The sequence below is a fragment of the Vombatus ursinus genome, unplaced genomic scaffold (genome assembly GCF_900497805.2).
Source record: "Vombatus ursinus unplaced genomic scaffold, bare-nosed wombat genome assembly UNPS02008996.1, whole genome shotgun sequence".
Taxonomy (NCBI): Eukaryota; Metazoa; Chordata; class Mammalia; order Diprotodontia; family Vombatidae; genus Vombatus; species Vombatus ursinus.
The window spans coordinates 3,912,412-3,931,223 of NW_020948774.1; the positions used below are offsets into that span (position 1 = coordinate 3,912,412).

Genomic DNA, 18,812 nt, shown 5'->3' on the forward strand with positions numbered 1-18,812 from the left:
AATGTCTTATGTAATATGTTTTATGTAATATGTTCTGATTATTCTTTTCATTTCTTCTGGTTTTGCTGTGATTTCACGATGCTTATTTCCTATTCTATTGATTTAATTTTCTGCTCTCTTCTTTATCAGATTTGCTAAGGGTTTACCAGTTTTATTTTTTCAAAGAACCATTTTTTGGTAATATCATTTATGGGGTTTTTTGGTTTCCAATTTATCTATTTCCCCTCTCATTTTTAATATCTCCCCTTTTTTGGTTTATTTTAGGTTTATTTGTTGAGTTTCTAATTTTTAAAAATGTGTACTGATGGGGCAGCTAGGTGGCACAGTGGATAGAGCACTGGCGCTGAAGTCAGGAGGACCTGAGTTCAAATCTGGCCTCAGACCAAACACTTGACACTTACTAACTGTGTGACCCTGGGCAAGTCACTTACTGGCCCCAGTTGCCTTAAAAAAAATAAAGTATACTCATTTCATTAATCTTTTTCTTATTTTGTTAATGTATGATTATAAGGTTATTACAGAAATTTTGGAATGTTGCTTTATCATTATCATTTTCTTTTACATAGTTATTAATTGCTTTTATGATTTGTTCTTTGACCTACTAATTAGTTAAGATTTCATTGTTAAGTCTCATTTTGGTCTATATCTTCTGTTTGTGGTACCTAAACCAATTTCAGTTTTTATTGCATTATGGTCTGTAAAGGATGCATTGCCTATTTCTGCCTTTTTACATTTGTTTGTAATATATCTCTCTGCCCTAGTATGTGGTCAATTTTTATGAAAGTTCCATGTGTTGTAGAGAAGTATGTATATTCTTTTACTGTCCCATTTAGAAGATGCCTTTGGTCTTTTAACTCTAGTTTCTCCAATTTGTTCAGTTCCATAGTTTCTCTTTTGTTTGTCTTTCTGTTAGACTTATCTAAAATGGATAGAGAGATACTGAAGTCTCCTGTCACTGTTGTGTTCTCTCTGTGTCTTCTTGAAGTTCAAATAATGTATCCTTTGTGAATTTGGATGCTAAGGCATTTGGAGCATATATTATTGATATTGGTTGTTGTCTGTGTTTCCTTTAAGCATAATAAAATTTCCTTGGTGTTTCTTTTTAAATTTTTTTAATGTTTTTGCATTGTTTGCTAGCATGTGGCACCTCCTGCTTTTTTAGATTTGCTTAATGCATAGTAAATTTTTTTCTGCCCCCTCAATTTTATTTTGTGTATGACTTTTTTTTTAATGTGTTTCTTTTAAACAATAGATTATGGAATTTTGTTTTCTTATCCAGTTGATCTCTCTTTTGTTTTATTGGCTTGTTTAATCCTTTCACATTTAAAATTATGAGTTAAGTTTATATTTTCCTCCATTTGTCTCGAATATTGGGTTTTTATTCAAGTTATGATTTTTCCCCCTCTTCTGCTATAAACACAGTATAATATTCCCTTAGTTACTTTACTTTTGTCTTTCTTTTTTTCCGTGGCCCTTTTTTCACTGGTTCTCTTCTCACTCCTGATACTACCCTCTTCTCATTTGTTAATCTTTTCCCTTTAGGATTTTGCTTTTATCTGATATTTTTCCCATTCTTTTTTCCTCATAGTCAGGTAGATTTTACTTCCTGTCCTTCCCCTTCAACTAGTTCTGTTCATTAATTTCTTAAATTTCTTTTTTTTTTGCTCCCTTTTCCAAAAAAGGATTTTTCTCATTCTTCATTATCCATCTTTTCTTCCTATTTACTCATACTCTGATTCTCATGACCTCTTTAATTATATAGTCTCTCTCTTTTCTCTCTATTCTTTGTGTAATTTGAACTTCCAAAGTATACATTCTAGGCTCTCCCCTCTTGATGCCTTTTTATCACTGCTTTGTAGGGCTTACCCCATGGATTTTCTTTTTTCCATTGTGCCTCATTCCTAGAATTGTGCCAATTATTCCTTGCCTGTTGCATTTATTCACTCTTCTTGTATTTCTGTTGTTCGGGGTGTTCAAGAAGCAAATAATCTATCCGGGTTTGCTTTTCTTTCTAAAAATGTTTCAAACTCTTCTTTGTTATTTAATGTCCATTTTTTGTCCTCTTTGGTTCAATTTGCTCAGATTTGCTGGGTAAGTGACCATGGGGCTGCATCCTGTGCTTTGTTGCCCTTTAGAACACATTGTTCCATTCCCTCCTTTTTTTCGTGTGTGTGTGTGTGTGTGTGTGTGTGTGTGTGTGTATGTATGTACAATAATCTTGTGTTATTCAGATGTACTTTGTATTTGTAGGTCTTTCTCTTGATGACCTAAAGAATTTTTATTTCTAAATTGAATTGTTATATTTAAGTATTATGTGTCTTAGAGGTTGCAGCTTTTAGTTTTTGTCTGGAGGTGATCTGTGAAGTTTTTTAATTGGAATTTCAGTGTTTATGTTTAGGAGCTCTGAGTAGTTCTCTTCTGTTATTTCCTTCATTATAATGTTAAAGTTTTTTGTCTAGTTGAGCTCTGGGAAACCTATGTTCTTTATGTTGTCTCTGCATCTTGTTGAGATAAGTGTATTTTGCTTGCATAGTGAGCATGTTTTCTTTTTTTCTAACTTGTCCTTCACTGCTTTGTATTTACATTCCTCATCTATTGTTCTCTTTTTTCTTTCTTTGCTAAGGCTTGCCATTTTAGCGTCAAGTTCTCATTATTTTTGCTGTGTAGGACATATATTCTGCTCTCATAATTTTCATTTCTCTTTTAAACCACTCAGAAACAGTGTATTGTGGTTCCATGTTCTGCACAGGGTCCTCTGTCTTATCAAGTGCTAGATCATTTTCCTTTGTTTTGTAGTATTTATTCATAAATGCCTGAACTTATTTACTGTATCTGGAAGCTATATTTCCTTCTGTTATTGTTTTTCCTGTTGATTTATCTGTTTATATTCAAGGTCTTTTAGCATTTTTCTTCTTGAAATCTTTGGTCCCTTCAGTCTCTTATTCTCCTTTCTTTTATGTACTGCCTACTTCCTGACTCCTTTTTGACTGTGATTTCATTGAGGGCCGGATCTCAAAATGTCTCAGCCCTCTTCCATACTGGGCAATTCATGGTTCACCAGCTTAGGTCTCTGCTCCAGGTGACTTTTGGGTGGTCAGTACTAGCCCCAACTGGGTACTGTGCTTGTTCCCTTAGGCTTGATGGACTGCTTCACAGCTTCCCCCACTCACAGTGTCATATACTGGTGACTTGTCTCACTCAGTGTGTTCCTTAGCTCTTTGGCACCACACCAGCAGTTAGGAGCCTGCAGTACAGGTGCTTCTGGGTTTTCCCCAACCTCCTTTTTTGCTCCTAAAGAGCTGTGTGTGGCTACACTGGCTGTTGAGCCCTGAGCAAAATTCCCCAGCCTGGAACTGGTGTCTCCACAGCATTGGGAAGAGGGTGGGTTTTTATGTAAGCCTATGTTCTTGGGTCTGGTTGTACAGCCTTACTGCCAGTAGTGTGGGAGGTGGTAGAGGGGTGCTGAGTAAGCTCAGGGTCAGTGAGTGTCAGTTCCTGGGTTTGGGTTTTGTTTTATTTTGTTACCTTTTGGGTTCTGGGAGTCCTTAGACCTTGGAGACAGCTGAAGTTCTTTTATCTTTGGTGCATAGTTTCTGTTTTGGATAGGTTTGAGGTGTTGTAGGAATCACAGAAAATGTCTGGTCCACCATCTTGTTGCTTATGTCACCTAGAAGAATGGCCCAGCCATTCTGGAAGACACATTTGAACTTCAAATGAAGCTGTCCATGTCACGTGATCAAACTAAGTAATATTCCTTTTTACTCAAAAGATGAGGTGTGGCTCGTAAATTGATTCTCAAGGCAGTTCCCAAAGAGGAATGCCAAGTCAAATATTTTGAACAATGGTTTATTTTTGTAATATTTAGCAGCCCAAGGTAGCCACTTTGACGGATTTAATTCATTTGGATATATAAGTTTCTCAGTGTCTGTGTATATAGGTGTGTTTAAACAGTCTTATTGGTTTATAGTCAAACCTATGGAGTAGAGTAGTCAGGAAAGCTTTCTTAGGTAAGTTTTAGTTGGAGCTGGGCCTTGAAGGATGAGAGGAAACAGAACATTTCAGGCAATATGAAGAAAGATGCAGAGATGAAAATGAACCATATCATTTTCGGAGAACTCATAAGTAGGTGTCTGGTTGGAATGTTGGGTTCACATTCCAAGTGAATGGTGGAAGATTGAATTGGAAAGGACATAGGAGTCACATCATAAAGACTTTTGAATGCCATACTAAGAAGTTTGCACTTAGGTTTTTAGGCAGTGGAGCCATTAGAAAAGTTAAAGTGGTGAGATGATGTATGCAAAGTGTGTTTAGGAGAATTAATAATTTGGTAGTGGTATGTACAATGCATCAGAGGTAGGAAGAGCAATGAGGAGCTTTGGGGATCATTCAAAATGGATTATAAGGGCTTGAAAGAGAAGACGATCACTGAGGTACAGTAAGTGGTGTCCTCAGAGTCACTTAGACCAATCTCCTTTGTTTTACAGATGAGGAAACGGGCATAGAAAGGTCAAATAATTTATGAAAGGCAAGTTTAAACTGGTATTCTGTAGCACTGTAATTCAGACTCAGGGCCTCTAACTCCAGATCCAGCCCTCTTTCCACTGTATCTTGTTGCATTCTGCAGAATGTAAAGAAAGGGGAAAATATAAAAAAGTGGATTGTCCGTGATTGTCTTGGGCTTTTTATATATTCTTTCTCAGTGATATCTTTTCCCTTGGCCTTTACTCAGTTGACTCACCAGATACATCCAGCTTTAATATTTATTTATTTTGGGCTTTTTTATTATTTTTATGGTTTTGCTTTCAGCTTCCTCATCAATAAAATGAGGGGGATCCCTTCTAGATATGTTTTTTTAATGATCATATATTTCTCTTACTTGGTCATGAACTCTTCCCCCATCCATAATTGTGGAAGTATCTCCTTCCCTTTTCCTTTAAGTTGTTTATGATGACATTTTATATCCAGGTGATTTATCTATTTGGAGTTAATTGTAGTAATTTTGTTGTTATTGTTCAGTTAACTCTTCCTGACCCCATGGACCATAGTGTCCATGGAGTTTTCTTGGCGAAGATACTGGAGTAGTTTGCCATTTCCTCCTTCACTGGATTAAGGCAAACAGAGGTTAAGTGACTTGTTCAGGTTCACACAGCTAATGTCTGAGGCTGGATTTGAACTCAGGTCTTCTAGATTTTCTGTCCTAGTTCTCTAACCTCTGACAGCCACCTACCTACTTCCTAATTGTAGTAACAGAATGTGAGATACTTATCTATTTTCTAAATTTAATTTCTGTTATACTGTTTTCTAGTTTTTCTAGTAGTTTTTGTTGAATAGGGAGTCCTTTCCCCAGTTGTTGGTGTCCCAGAGCTTATTGAATACTGCGCCTTCTGTGTTTTGTTTACCTAATCTGTTCCATTGATTAACTTTTCTGTTTTTAACCAGTGCCATATAGTTTAGGCTATTATTACTTTGTATCAGTCAATGAATCAGTATGTATTCATTAAATGTCTACTATATGCCAGATCTTGGGGATAGAAAGACAATTGTGTCTTCTTCCTTGCTTCTTTTTTCCTCTCCTCCTTTTCTCTCAATTTCAATTTCATTAAACATTTATTAAGCACTACTGTGAGGCTGTCACTGTCAGTGTGCCCTGAAAAGGAGGGTGGGTATCTGTGGAGTGGGAAGCAAGCAGAGCTGCTGCTGCAGCTGCTGGAAAATGGAGCTTGCAAAGTTCTAAGAAAGTTCTCTAAAGGAAAGCATTGGGAGGAGTTTATTGGTCCACACCCTTCAGCCCTTCAGTCAGAGGAGAGAGACAACTGAGAGAAAGTTGAAGATATTTGGTATCAGAAACTGAGTCAGTCAGCATAGTAATGAGATTTCAGGTCGTCAGTTTATCCTGGATAAGTTATGATCCCTGGAGTCCAAAACCAAGCAGAGCTGCTGATAGAAAACTTAAGAGTTATTGTTACTTGTTCTCCTCATGTTTATGATGATTAAAGTGGAGAAGGGGAGAAGAAAGGTTTAGAAAGCAGAATCCTTCAATATGTTATTTATAAGAACATGCTTGACACATAAGTATACCAGAGAGTTAAGATGAGAGATTGGAGCAAAATTTATTATACCTCACATGATTTCAAGCAAATAAAGGTGACGATCATGATCTTAGACAAGACAACAATACCAACAGATATAGATAAACCAGATAAGCAAGGAAACTGCCTTATGCTTAAAGGTAACATAAAGAAAAAACATATGAGTATTTAATCTATAAGCCCTGAATGGCATGGCATCTAAGTACTTAAAGGAAATGTTAATCTAATTAATCTAAATAGTCAGGAAAATCATAATTGTCAAGGACCTCATGTGCTGTTTTTGGATTCACAAAAAAAAATCTAACAAAAAGACAAATAAAGAAGTTAAGGACATGAGTAGAATTTTAGGGGAAAAAAATCTATAGATTTCTGATGATGACTGAATGGGAATAGAAAAGAATATCCATATTTCGGCTGGGAAGGGCACCTTTACAGAAACTGATCTTGTGCTAGGAGATAAGAAGCCCATCAAGTGAAGAAACATAGAAATATTAAATACATCCTTTACTGACCAAAATGCAATAAAAATTATCACTTGGTTGGTTGTTGTCTGTCATGCTTGAAGAGTACCAAAATGACATCACTATATCGGGCGCAAGGTGCCGTGTGTCTGTGGCTGATCAGACCACTGTGAGCTTAGAAGGCTCTACCACAGGTTGGGTACAAATAGTCCATATGAACATTTGGAGTGGAGATGTCTGTAAATTTGTGCATTTCACATATCTTTTGAGCTGCTACAATTTTGCTTTGTTCATAGAGCACAGTGCCTTCTTAGATCTGGGCATACCGTGCTGGGGGGTCTGGTACCAGTATCTCGCATATCTCATGATTGATTCCAAAGGTCTTCAGAGAGACCTTGAGGTTTCCTTGTATTGCTTCTTCTGACCTCTATGTGAGTGCTTGCCTTATGAGTTCTCTATAAAATAGTTTTTTTAGGCAAATGTATGTTTGGTATTCAAAGAAAGAAGAAACAGTTTGAACTTATATTGAAACTGTGAGCATGTGAATCAAAGAGCAAATCGGAAAAAAAAAAAAGATAATTTCAAATGAAACACATCAGTGACCTGGGTGCATCGAAAGCAGTCATTAAGGGAAAATTTCTTTCTCTAGAGTAGGGATTTCTTAATCTGGATCCATGAACATTAAAAAAAATTTTTTTGATAGCTGCCTTTAAATATGATTGGTTTCCTTTGCAATCCTATGTGTTTTATGCATTTAAGAACATTTTTATGAGAAGGCATCCATAGATATCACCAGACTGCCAGAGACCCTAGAAAACATAGGGATAAATGGACGATCTAACACCAAAATAAAACCATTTTCTGTAACAGATGAATATTAAAGATCTTTCTAATAGGCTTAGAGTAAATCAAGGATGTCCATTGTCAACATTTATTTAAATACAGTTCTAAAAATACTAATGATTGCAGTAAAACAAGAGAAAGAAATTGAGGGAATACTTATGAGCAAAGAATAAATAAAGTGAACACTTTTTATTGATGATAGGATGATTAAAGAATCCTACTAAAATTAATTAAACAATTAGTAAATTCAGTACAGTAGAATATAAAATAAAACCACAAGAAACATCAACTTTTCTGTATATTACCAACAAGACCCATCAGAGTATGAAAGTCTGACTCTGAAATATCAGCTTTTATGCATATTGCCAACCACACCCACCAGGAAGTGATAGAGGGAAAAAAATAACACACAGAGTAACTATAAAATGCATAAATATTTGGAAGTCCACCAACAGTGGCACACATTTTTATATAACTATAAATCCAAAACACTCTTTACAGAAATAAAGTAAAACTTCATTAAAAGTATTAATTGCTCATGTTTGGGCTGTGCAGTATAAAAATGATACTACCTAGATTAATTAATAGATTAATGCCATACCAAACTACCAAAGAATTGTTATAGAACTAGACAAAATACCATTCAAATTTACCTGATGGATCAAGAATCCCAAAGGAAATAGTAAAAAAAAAAGTATGGCCAGGAATGGTGGTGCAATGCCTGTAGACCCTACTACTGGGAAGGATGATTCTGGTGGATCATTTGAACTGCAGTAAGGCTAGTTGTGTCTGTTCTAAGTCAGGCACCAATACAGTGAACCCCCAGGGAGCAGATTTGTGGGATACCAGGCTGCCTGAAGAAGGGCAAACTGGCCCAGGTCAGAGAAAAAGGGAGAGGGAGAGGAAGGAGGGAAGGGAGTTGAGGAGGGGAGCTTAGACTCTGATTACTAGTTCTTTTGCTTTTTTTCCCCTCCTTCTTTCATAAACGAGATCCAACTTCAAAGTTGGGAGTTTATTTTGCTTGTAACTGTTTTCTCCCTAATTGTTTTAACCCCAACCACTCTGTTGAATTTTTCTTCAGATGTTTATGAAAATCATTTCCATGAGAAATGACCTCATCTGGGGAAGTGGGGGCATTTTTAGAGATCATATCAATCACTGAACATTTATATAGTGCTTACTGTTGAGGTTTAGAGGTTTAGAGGTGCTGGGATCCCAAAATCATGACACATGGGTCCTGCTGGAATGAATTTGGCCCAAGCATTCTGTCAGCCAAAGACAAGGTTTATTAAAGATCTGCCACATTGGCCAGACTCTTAAGGAATCAGAACATTTGTGAGCTATTGGCTAGATTATAAGAATCTGAGCCCTTGGCTAGCTAGGTTCTTAAGGAATCTGAGCCCTGTAATGGTAACAAGATGGATCCTTATATATAGAAAGACTGTGGGAGGGCTCTAGGGAGGATCTTGATGGGAGTGGCTAGTAGGCTGGGGTGAACGCCTGGGACTTGGACCGTGGCTAAGAGATAAACTAAAGCACGTAGCACAATGTCTGGTACATAGTAAGTGATGTGTACGGGCCCTAGCCGAGACCTTTGCTCCTCACCCCAAAAAGAATTTCGGTCCCATTTGTCTACAGGATTCTCCAAGAATTCTCCCACAGGATCAAGGAAGTCTCTGACATTTACCTGAGGCTATAATCCTATCAACTGGCCTTTCCTTATCTCCTTAGCCCAATCTCCCAATTCTCAATTGCCCTTAAGCTAGCCTAGCCCTCCATTATTTTACCTCCCTAAAGCCCTGAACCACTTCCCACCCTTAATCCAATCATTTGTGAATCTATCTGGTCCTGGGAATTTTTTCTTAGGGAGTTCATTGATAGCTTGTTCAATTTCTTTTTGTAAGATGAATTTAAAGTATTCTCTAAAATGGAGTTTAAGTATACTATTTCCTCTTGTGTTAATCTGGGCAATTTATATTTTTGTAAACATTCAACTCTTTCACTTAGATTATCAGATATATTGGCATGCAGTTGGGCAAAATAGCTTCTGCTTACTGCTTTAATTTCCTCTTTATTGGTGATGATTTCACCCTTTTCATTTTTGATACTGGTAACATGGTTTTCTTTTTTTAAAGTATTATTTTAATTTATGGAATAAAACAAACATTTCCATAACATAGTACAGTAAAGATGATTGCAGTGAAACTGTAAATCTGCTATGTACAGCTTGCTGTTCCTTTCACATATACAACAAAATTATGTAAATTTTTTTTCTTCCCTCTACCCTGAGATGGATAGGGTAGGGTGCTCACGTACGTGTGTGTGCATGCGTGTGTGTGTGTGTGTGTGTATGTATGTATACACTGTGCTTTACACCGTGTTCCCCTTTTACCTGAGACAGACCTTTGCAGTCCTTTTCAATTGTCTTGGGCTGGAAAAATGTTTCACCCCATCTTTTTATAGGTTCTGCTGCTTCAGAATTCATTTTGAGGCTTTTGAACTCAGGTCCTCCTGACTCCAGGGCCAGTGCTCTATCCACTGTGCCACCTAGTTGCCCCTTGAGGCATTTTAAAAAAATTGTTTGGAGGGGATTTTTGGAGCGCTCAGGCAAGTTCCTGCCTTTTCTCCACCATCTTGGCTTTGCCACCCCAATTGTCTAATTGCCAAATCTGATGGTCTTTTTTTCAGTCATTAAATTAAGATTGACCACTCTTCCCCAGGATGCTTTCTTCTCTCCTAGCAAGTGTCTGAGGCTGGATTTGAACTCAGGTATTCCTGACTCTAGCTTCTGCACTCTATTTACTGCACAATGAGCTGCCTCCTCATAGAGGTGATGGATTCAGAAAGAAACATATTTTTTGGACTTAGTAAATGTGGGAATTTGGCTTTTTGACTTTGCACATTTGTTACAAGGTTTTTGTTTTGTTTTTCAGTGGTTGGGGTTGGGGTGGGAGGAAAAGAAAATTGATTTAGTTGAAAAAATTAAAGATGTAAACTACTTGTAAATGTGGATAGTGTTATTGTATTTTTATATCCATTCAGTGACACATAATAGGCATTTAATAAATGCTTTTTGGTTTATTAATAATGAGATCAAGAATGTGTTATTCTATGTGACTGAAGTGAAGTGAAGATGAAAATCAAGGGAGTTGATGCACTGAGAAGCTAAGATGTTTGAGGAAACACTTTTAATTTAAGTCCCCTAATAAAAGAGCATGGATTAGAATGAAGAAGACTATGAGACAGGTACAGATTTCCTTAAGAAAGGAAGAATAATAACTGGGGTGTTAGGAAATAATTGTTCCCCAGGTCTAAATAGAAGGATAAATCTGCCAGCTTCCCTCTTTCTATTGATGGTATTACCACCTTCCCAGTGACTTAGATTTGAAATCTTTGACTCACTTTTCTTTCTTTCCAAACACCAAATTTGCCACATACTTGGACTGCTTGTCTGTTTCATCTTCTCTTTATTCCTATAGCTTCCACCCTTATTCATGTCCTCATCATCTTTCTCCTGGGCAATTTGTAATAGCCTTTTACTTGCTTTCTTTATCTAGCTCATCTTGTCTAAATCATTCCCAGTACCCTTTTCCTCAAAAACTTTGACTGGTTTCCTGTTTCCTGTAGGATGAAAAACAAACCCCTTACCTGGTCCTTTAGAGTCTAGCTCCAAACTGCTTTTCTGATCTTATTTAACATTGCTTCCCTTTACCCATTCTACATTCCAGTCAATTAACTATTCCCTAAATGAAACATACTTTCTTTCACTTCTGTACATTTATACAGAGCCCCGCCCCTTCCCCATATCTGAAAAGTACTCCCTCCTCATTTCTGTCTTTTAGAATTGCCTTTTTTCAAGCCTCAGTTCAGGTGACACATCTTTGAATCCTTCCCTAATGCCCCAAGCTAAAAGTATTCTCTGCTATGTGAAATTTTCCTAAAATGCTTTTGAATTTCTCTTTTGCATCCATCAATCTTCCTACCTTGTGTAACACTTACTGTGTTATGTGTTATATCTCCCGACACTCCCTTGTAAGTTCCTTGAGGGGCTGTCATTTTGACTTTGTATCTTCAGTGCCTAATATAGTTATAATCCTTTTCATATAGTAGGTGCTTTAGTAAATGTTTGTTGAATTGAATTTGTTTGAGTAATCATAGAATTTAGGATCAGAATGAAACTTAGCCATTTTTCTGGTTCAATCTCTTCATGTTATAGATGCATAAATTGAGAGAAATTCATGGATTTGAGTTCAGGTAACGAAGAGAATGATGATTCCATCAACACAGCTAAATTAAAGACAAGTGGGAGACCTGCTCAATATGCACAATGGAAAATTTCAGTAGGCAGATGCAACTGGGAGGTATCAGGGATGGAGATAAAGATGAAAAACTAGCTTTATAGAAGTGATATTTGAGAATGGAGGAGATTCCTGAGAGAAAGTAAAAAGAAAAGCTAGAAGAAAGCCAAAGACTAAGGCTTGGAGAAAGTTTAAAATTATTATACAGTTTACATTAATCACAGTCTCAGAGTTGAAAGGGACATTGGAAATTGTTTAGTCCAACCCATTTCTAAATGGCAGTCCCTTCTACAATATCCCCAACAAATAATCATTTAGTTTCCTCAGCAAGACTTCACTATCTCATGAAGTAGGCCATTTTACTTTTGGACAGATCTTATTGTTAGTATGTGGGAGGAGGAAGAGAATCCTGTGTGATTAAGAGAGGAGTAGTTATTGGTATAAGAACCAACATTAGTATAGTATCACAGAGGCCAAGGAAAGAAAGTTTCAAAATAGAAGGGGTGCTTGTTTGCGAGACTGGTTTAGAATAAGAACAAATAGCTGACAGAGAAACTAATGCAATGAATGGGAAACCTGGAAATTTTGTGGGTTGTATCTTTAAATAAAATGCCTCGGCTGTGATTAGTTTTTATCCAGGGAAAGAAAAATATAGCTTTGATTCATGGAAGCTTTAATAGCCTTAAAAACATTGTACTGATGTTACTGAAGATAGTAAGGAACTCTTCCAACAGTCACTGAATTATGAAGGCTGTCAACACTTTGCTTTGAAAAAAGTCTCATTTTAAAATGTGAAATTTTATTGATTTTATTGTTCTCTGTTCTTCTCCCTGAGGCAGATCTTTTACTTGGCACTTGTTCTGTGTTGAAGCTTTTGGATAATGGAAACATTCCCCTGGCAATGTCTCTGGGGCGACTCCTTCGACGAGCCTCCTCAAAAGCCTCTGACCTCCTGACCCTCAACCCCAGTTGCAGCAGTGGCCCTCCTTCTGTACTGGATGGGGAGATCATCTATTCAAAGAACAATGTCTGTGTCCATCCCCTGCACGTTCTGCAGGGCCTTGGGGAACATCACCCAGGTAAGGTGGTAGAAGAGAGAAGTTGTACGTGAGGGGGCAAGTCTTGGATTAGAGACAATGTTTTATGATAAGAAGAAAAGAGAAATTGGTTACAAGTCAAGAGGCATGAGTTCTAGTTCTTCCTCTTCTACTAGCTTACTGTGTGACCTCAGAGAAGTCATGTCTCTTCTCAGTTCCTCAGTTTTTTCATCTGTAAAATGAAGAAGCTGAAAGAATCATCTAGTTCTCTAGGACCTGGTATAGTTCAGTTGAAAGTATGCTGAATTTGGAGTGAGTGGGCCTGGGTTCTAATCTTGGCTGTGTTATTTATTGCCTTTATGACTGAGCAAGTCATTAAACCTCTCTGGACCTGGTTTTCCAATCTGTAAAACAAGAGGGATATGCTTTCCAAATCAAAATCTATATTCTTCTGACTTTTTTAGCTCTATAATTATATACTCTCTAACCTATTCATTTCCTCTCCTGAGATTCATTGAATCCAAGAACAGTAAGGTACTCCCAAGATCATTAACCCTATTCCACCACTTACAGGTGTGACTTCATTCAAGTCTTGCTGAGTAGGTGGCTCTAATCTCTTAAAAATTATGAAGGAAGAGGATTCTACAACCTTTTCTGTCTTAAATCTAAAGTTCTTTCTGCTTTTTAGAGAGGCAGAATAAAAGAGTATAACGAGCAATGGACTTGGAGACAGGAAAGTCCCAAGTTCAAGTTGGTCCCTCTACCTCCCCCTTTTTCCCTCTCCTCCCCAAGATCAAGTGTTTGACCCCCAGAATAACACTCATCCGCTTGAGCCTCAGTTTCATCGTCTGTAAAATGAGAATAATCCTTGTAATAACTGTCTCACAGGGTGATTTTTGAATATCAGATCAAATGATGCATGTTAAGTGCTTTGCAAATCTGAATGTACTATACAAATCTAACTATAATTCCCCTTGTTTTATTTTCTTACTTAACTTCCTCATCTACAAAATGGAGCCAGTAATCTCTTTAAAGTGGAATTGATGAAATAGAGAATTAGAAGTTTGAAGGATACTTTGGGAAGAGTTTCCTTGGAGAGGAAGGTGCTAGAAAAATAGACTGTTTGTTTATATTTACTTTCTATATATGTAAATGTGTACATACTCTTTTTCTTGATAGTTGGTAAGCTTCTTGAGGATCAGGTCTATTTCATTTTTGTCTTTGTATTCCCAGCACCTAGCCCTCTGCTTAGTAGCACATGGGTAACACTGACATAATAAACAAACAAACAAATAAATAAAGCTTACTGATTGAGTGTTTAAGTATTTCATAACATAACATACTAAGCAATTAATATTAGTATCCAAAAGAAGTGGTTTTACTGTTATCAACAATGAAAATAAGTTGTTTTGCATGCTTCAGATCATTAATAGGAAGAAAAATGGAAATGACTGAAAATTTGTAAACATAGAACAACAGTAACAAGAAAAACCCCAGGAGAAGTGTGTGTGTGCATGTGTACATACAGACTTTGAGAAGATAGATAGGCACTGTTAGTAGAGCTGTGAATTGGTCCAATCATTCTGAATATGATTTTGGAATTATGTAAGAAATGTGGCAGTATTCTGCATACCCTTTGACCCAGTGATCTCTTGCCTCTCCAGGTCAAGAAGGTCAAGGTCCTGTATATATACAGAAATATTAAAGTAGCACGCCTTGTGGTAGCAAAAAACAGAAAACAAAATGATGTCCTGTAAATTGGGTAATAGCTGAAAAAATTATGACAAATGAATGTACTGTCCTATTACCACTTTAAAAAGTTTTTTTTTGTTCTGAACTTAAAACACCAAAAACAATCCATTTCCACACACAAAGCAGAACACAAAAAGATTCTATGTGAAGCTTCTGAAAAGTATGTAGTAAATTCTGCACATAACTTTCAAAACGATCTTGCTTAAAATGCTTCAGAAACTCTATTTTTTTCATCACTATTGCTAACACCCCTGTCGCTCTTGAACAAATTAACTTAGTTAAGCTAAGTGAATCTACACAATGACCATGTCCAGAAATATAGGTCTCTGCACCTTTTGTCCATCATCCATCCTTCTGTCAGGAGGTAGATAATATGCTTCATCATCAGTCCTCTGGTTGGATTTTTCTTTGATCAGAGTTCTTTAGTCTTTAAAGGTTGTATATCATTACGTGCTGTGGTCCTGTTATAAATTATTCTTGTTCTGCTTACTTCACTCTGAATCAGTGCATACTACTTAGGATTCTTAGAAGTTGTGTTTCATCAGTGAAGTAATATTCCATGCAGTCATAAACCACAGTTTATTCATCCATTCCCCAATTTTCTAAGAGGCAATCTAAGGTACCGCTTAAGATTCTAGTTCACTCACCTACCCAACCCCCTTTTAATTCTTCTCTTTTCAGGATCAGAAATTTATTTTTTATCTTTTGACTGTTTTCCTAACCACCCACTCCCTATCTCTGCTTATTTCTATGTTGTGTTTGTTGTGCTTTTTACATCAAAGTGTGTGTGTGTGTGTGTGTATGTGTAGTCAGCCTTGCTTTGTCCATTTCATATTACAGCTAGTTTCATCTTATGCCCAATTTCCTCCAACCCCAGTCACTTCTTGTATTTTCTCATGCCTTTTAATTATAAGAAATGCCAAGCTCTACCCCCTACTTCTTCCCTTCTACACTAACACATTTCTTCGTTTAACCTCCCTCAATACCCTTTGAAGACATTAAGGTTCTGAAGGACCCTTGTTTCTTTTTCCACTGGTAGGATAGTAGCACTGTGTCATTGCCCCTTCTAGTTGCTCAAATTGACCTCTCTAGATTTCTTTGCACTCTTGTTTTTGCATTTCGAAGTTTATAATCGTTCTTTATATCATAAGTACTTGAAAATTCCCTCTTCCTTTAAAAGTTGTTCTCCTCCTCCCCCCATACCTTTATAGGGTGATTTATTCTTAATAGGATATAGCATTTAGATGACTTTATATGTATTATCTCACTTGATTCTCACAGCAAGGTAGGTGTTATTACTATTTTGCAGATGAGGAAACTGAGGCTGAGATGTTAGTGACCTAAGCAGGGTCACAAAACTAGTAAGCTGAAGTAGGATTTGTCCAGAATCACACAGCTTGTAAATGTCTAAGGTTGAAACTTAGTTCTTCTTGACTCCAGCTCCAGTGCTTCTCAAGCTACGTGTGTCCCATCCCTAGTTGCACACTGGAACGCGATTAACTTAAGGACTCCTCTTTCTTTTTACCAGTGGGCTTCTCCTTAACTTTTTGTGGAGTGGAAGATATCATTATAGTTTCTTATTAAATTTAATGATTGTTATTTGGTCTGGTGGGAACTTGAGGATTTTGCTGGAGTAGGTATGATAGAGCCAGGCAGTCTGACTCAGTTCAGGTAGCCATCTTGGCAGGAAGTCAGGGAATATTACTGAGCAGTAATAAATGACAAATATGAGAAATTCAAAGAAATAAAGAGTTTTGTATGAACTCGTGCAGAGTATGATATGAGCAGAATGAAAAGAATAATATATAGAATAACTAAAACAATGTAGCTGAGTTCACTAGATGGAAATAAAATTTCTTTATAAAAAATTATTTTTTAAAAATTTTAAATAAATTTACTCATTTAAAAATTTTTTTTGAGTTCCACATTCTCTCTCTTTTGTTCCTCCCCCATTGAGAAGGCAAGCAATATGATATTAATTATACGTCTGAAGTCATGCAGAATATATCGAAAAAAGAAAGTGAAAGATCAGTAAGTCTCAAAGAACAGATGAGATCACTTCCTTACATCGGTGGTCACCAGCTCAGGTGTTTTGGCTTCTTTTTCTTTGTTCTTTTTCTTTGTATTATTATAGGTAATAATATATATAACATAATAATAAAAGACACCAATGTTTTTTTTTAACTTTATTAATTTATTTTGGTTTATCAACGATCACTTCCATAAGCTTTTGAGTTTTAAATTTTTCTCCCCCTCCCTACCTTCCCAAGAAGGTGTGCAATCTGATATAGGCTCTACATATACATTCCTATTAAACATATTTTCACATTAGTCATGTTGTAAGGAAGAAGACACCAATCTTTTTTTAAAGACACCTCTTTAAAGAATGTTTTTAGAAATAATGACAAATCTGTACTATTTTCCATCTCCTTCCAGTTATATCTCTTTTTTGCTTGAGTCTCAGGGGAAAAGTCTTGATTTCAACTCTGCAATCTTTCTACTTCTGTGAAGTAATATTCCCTGTGATCTTCCTTCATTACCCTCCATAATGTTACACATATCTCTTGGTATCCTAAACCAGAGTTGCCTTTGGCTGTTGTATCTTTCAGTTTGGCAAAGAAATTGAATGTTTGTTGGCTGGAGCAATCAGTTTCTTGTCTGTTTGAAGCTCTTTGGTGTGCTTTCTGCTTCATGTCTGTAAACTGCTGTAGGAAATGGTGATAATTTAAGTTAATTTCAACAGCTTGTTTGCATAGGTCAGGTTGAAGTTTTTTTCTTCCCTATTTTGGCATACTTTAGATTTAGAAGTGACTCTGCTGTCAGTTACAAATAGTTTCCATTCTAAGGTATAATCAGTTTTTTTTTTTTGTGTTGTTTGATGGTCACCATGTATCTTGCAACTCTTCTTAAAGAGATTTTTATGATATATAGACATAGGGTTTATATATAGACTACAAGCCTTTGTCCTTTTTTGTTTCTTAAACTTAAATATTATTTTTGAAACATTTTCGCTGGCTTCTTATGTGCTTACATTTGTATTGAAGTTACTGAGTATTGAGTGAATGTTGATAAAATTTAAAAAAAATTTTATTATTTTTTTTAATATTCCCATAATTTTCCCTAGTGTCCTTACGTCCCTTCACCCCACCATCCCATGTAACAAATAGTATTATTTAAGGACTTAAAAAGAAGAGGAAAAAAAAATCAGTATAACTGATCAATACATTGAAAAAGTGTGAAAATGAGTGCAATAAAATATACTTGTGGACCTGGTCCTCTGTGCATAGATGGAGTGGAAGTGTCTTCTCTTATTTCTTCTTTGGGGCCAAGCTTGTGTTTTGTAATTTTGCAACATTCATTTTTTTTATTGCTTTGTATTGTTCTTTCTGTATACTTTGTCACGGTCGTGTATATTTTTTCCTTGGCTCTGCTTTACATCACTTTGCATCAATTCATGTAGATCTTGCTTTGCTTCTCTGTCTTCCTCGTATTTACTGTTTCTTACAGCATAGTTATATTCCATTACATTCATGTACTACAACTTATTTAACCATTCCCCAGTCAATGGGCATCTACTTTGTTTCTCATTCTTTGCTATCACCAAAAATGCTGTTATAAGTATTTTGATACAGGGACTTTCTTCTTGTCAATGAACTTTTTGGTGTATAAGCCGTTGAGTAGTGGGACCTCTAGGTCAAGTGACGTGGACATTAGTCCTTTTGTTTACATATAATTCCAAATTGTTTTCCAGAATGGTTGTATTGATCTGTAGCTCTACCAACAGTGCACTAGTGTGCTTCTCTTCCCACAACTCTTTAAGCATTGACTATTTCCCATCTTTTTTCATCTTTGCCCAATTTGCAGGGTGTGAGGTGAAACCTCAGAGTTTGTTTTAATTCACATTTTTCTTATTAGTGATTTGGAGCATTCTTTCATGTGATTGTTAATAGTTTGCAATTCTTTTGAGAACTATTGTTCATATTCTTTTATCATTTATCAGGGAATGGCTTTTGGGGTTTTTTTGTGTATGCATGTATGTGTATGTATAAATGTGTGTGTATACCTAGGTATGGATGGATTTATATATGGCATCTATGTGGCACAATAAAGTGCCAGGCATGAAGTCAGGAAGACCTGAGTTCAAATATGGCCTTAGACACTTAATAGTTCTGTGACCCTCGGCAAGTTACTTGTTTGCCTCAACTTCCCCCATCTGTAAAATGGGAATAACAATAGCACCTACCTCTCAGGGTTGTTGTGAGGATCAAAGGAGATCATAATTATAAAGTGCTTAGCATGGTGCCTGGCACACAGAGTGATCACTATGTAAGT

At 36.5% G+C, this 18,812-nt stretch overlaps 1 protein-coding gene across 5 annotated transcripts in view; it reads left to right on the forward strand.

The window, feature by feature from the left end:
- The window catches only part of TBC1D16 (TBC1 domain family member 16), a 136,068-nt gene that overhangs the window by 30,003 nt on the left and 87,253 nt on the right, over positions 1–18,812 (forward strand). For all 5 annotated transcript variants that reach the window (XM_027850081.1, XM_027850085.1, XM_027850082.1 and 2 more), the window contains one exon: positions 12,531–12,770. In XM_027850081.1, coding sequence (XP_027705882.1) covers positions 12,593–12,770 — 178 coding nt within the window. In that variant the 5' untranslated portion in view covers positions 12,531–12,592. The remainder of the gene's footprint in view (positions 1–12,530; positions 12,771–18,812) is intronic.